Here is a 2,500-nt window from a genome sequence, read left to right as displayed (position 1 = left end):
AACATAAATAAATCATTCCTTCACTCAGAACTGTTTCATTTTCACGTTACTGCGATGTTTGTGTTCACGAATTATTCCACGAACAATGGAACGTGGAGAACTCAGGGGGCGGGACATGTCTGACTGTGTTTGTGTGTGTGTGTGTGGGGGGGGGGGGTCGTTTGAAGACAATAGTTGACGGGCGACACCTCAAACACACAAACACACACACACACACACACACAGCAGCTGATGCTGCGTTTCTGTAAAATCACTTCAACATCATCTGAATCAGCAGCAAACTAAAGGCACATTCCACTATTTTATGTCAAGTTTATCTCATGAAAAACACAATTTAAACCTAACAATAATTATTATCCAAAAACTATACTGTCTATATATATATCTATATATTTACACACACATATATAGAGTATATATATATACAATATATATTTAAAATGAAACCAAACATGTAAAATTCTGATTTTAATTAAAATTGAAGGTTAAATAAATAAATTATAGAGTCTAACAAAAAAAAGGACGATTTAAACATGTGCGTGCGTGCGTGCGTGCGTGCGTGTGTGTGTGTGTGTGTGTGTGTGTGTGTGTGTGTGTTTGTTGACATTCCTCAGGCTCTTTTTTCTGCCTGAGGGAAAATAAAAACCTGCTCGTATTCAAATCACCTCACATCATCCACTCCCCCCGAACATTTCAATACACACACATGTGTGTGTAGAGAGACAGACCAGCCAACCAATCAGCTCACTGGTGGGCGGGGCATCAGGGTATAAGTGTCTCAGGTAAAGAGCAGGTGTACAGAGAACAGGTGCAGGAGCTGTGTGTGTGTGTGTCTCTCTCTCTGTGTTTTAACATTTTTCCGACACACACTCTTTTGACTGAGCAGAAGGCGGAGCCTCCACAGTCAGGACCACCATGACGACCATGACGTCATCTTTTGTTCCAGAGCTGGATCTGGCCCTGCCACCCTGCGAGCCCTCGCTGCCCCAGCAGGAGCTTCCCTCGCTGGGCCTGGACCCGTCTGACTTCAGCCTCTACAGTCCTCCAGCTCCTCCACACTCCGGCCCGTCCTCCTCACCGTGGCTCCAGGCTTCCGGAAACCACGGCAACTGCTACCCCTGCTTCCCCAGCACTGACCCCGCCCCCTCCTCCACCCTGGCGTTCCATGGCTCCTTCCCACATCTCTACGGCCTCCCGGCGTTCCTGCCTCCCGGGAACCCCTGGTTCTCCTTCTCCACGCCGGACGACGTCCTGCGGCTGGTCCGCCCGCCCTACTCCTACTCCGCCCTCATCGCCATGGCGATCCAGAGCGCGCCCAACCAGCGCCTGACGCTCAGCCAGATCTACCAGTACGTCTCCGACAACTTCCCGTTCTACAGCAGCAACAAAGCCGGCTGGCAGAACTCTATCCGCCACAACCTGTCGCTCAACGACTGTTTCCGGAAGGTTCCGCGGGACGGGAGCGACCCAGGTGAGAAGAACTTTATTCTGAAAGTCCACAGCCCACATAGGCCTCTTCAGCAACAGGAAGAGGAAGTAGAAATAAGAGCAGAAGTTTGAAACCGAAGCCCAGTGTTTTTTGTGTTCTGGAGGATTTGTGACGTCGTTTCATTCCCGATCAAAGCTGTGCTTTTCAAACGTGTGCTTGTTTAAACGGGATTCAAACCCTCTCTCTTCCCTCCACAGGTAAAGGAAACTACTGGACTCTGGACCCCAACTGCGAGAAGATGTTCGACAACGGAAACTTCCGCCGCAAGAGAAAGAGGAAGTCTGAGAGCGTTGCCAAGAAATCTTCCTCCTCCTCATCATCACGTGACTCCTCTTCGTCCGAGCCCAGCCCCAAGATTCCCTGCACGGAGCTTCCTCCTCCCTCAGACGCCTCCTCCTGCTCCTCCTCCGTCCTCAACGACTTCTTGTGTCACCTCCAGGACTCCTCCTCCTCCCCCTCCTCCCTTCTCCTCCCTGCTTCTCCTCAGGAGAACTTCTCCTCGTACTCGCCCGGTGCCGTGGTTCCTCAGTGGGACTCCTGCAGCTCCTCTCCTCCCCTCTTCTCCTTCCTCCATCACGCTCCTCCTCCATTCCCCACCTCCCACATGACACCCTCACACTTCTCCTCCCACCACCTCGCTGACCCGCCCCTCTACGCTGACCTGCAGGTGGCGCCGTGTGTGGCGCTGGAGCTCCAGCAGGAGCAGCAGCAGCTTGAGGCCCAGTGTCAGCCTCTGTTCTGTGGGGGCTTCAGTGAGGCGCTGCCCCTGGACTCTCTGCTCCTCCAGCAGTGAAACCTCAAACCTCAACAATTCTGTGTTTACGCTGTAAAAAAACCTTTGTATTTATCTGTTTTTTTAATTATTATTTTAACATTAAAACGGTGGTGAATGTTTGTGTAAATAAGACTGTTTTTGTAATGAGAATAAAAAAGTGTTATTTTTAAAGCTGATTCCTTTGTTTTTTCTCTGCCATCAAACACGAATAATGGCATTAAAAAGGTAAATATGTT

General features: G+C 50.0%; 1 protein-coding gene across 1 annotated transcript; it reads left to right on the top strand.

Moving 5' to 3' along the window:
- The first annotated feature begins 779 nt into the window (after positions 1-779).
- foxi3a (forkhead box I3a) lies at positions 780-2,435 on the top strand. The gene is made up of 2 exons (XM_058627671.1): positions 780-1,471; positions 1,687-2,435. The coding sequence occupies exons 1-2, from the start codon at positions 916-918 to the stop codon at positions 2,280-2,282; spliced, it is 1,152 nt and encodes a 383-aa protein (XP_058483654.1). The 5' UTR covers positions 780-915; the 3' UTR covers positions 2,283-2,435.
- Positions 2,436-2,500: the final 65 nt, after the last annotated feature.

Source organism: Solea solea, chromosome 4, assembly GCF_958295425.1.
Source record: "Solea solea chromosome 4, fSolSol10.1, whole genome shotgun sequence".
NCBI lineage: Eukaryota > Metazoa > Chordata > Actinopteri > Pleuronectiformes > Soleidae > Solea > Solea solea.
The sequence above is the reverse complement of the archived record's forward strand: the minus strand, read 5'-3'. Positions and strand labels throughout refer to the sequence as shown.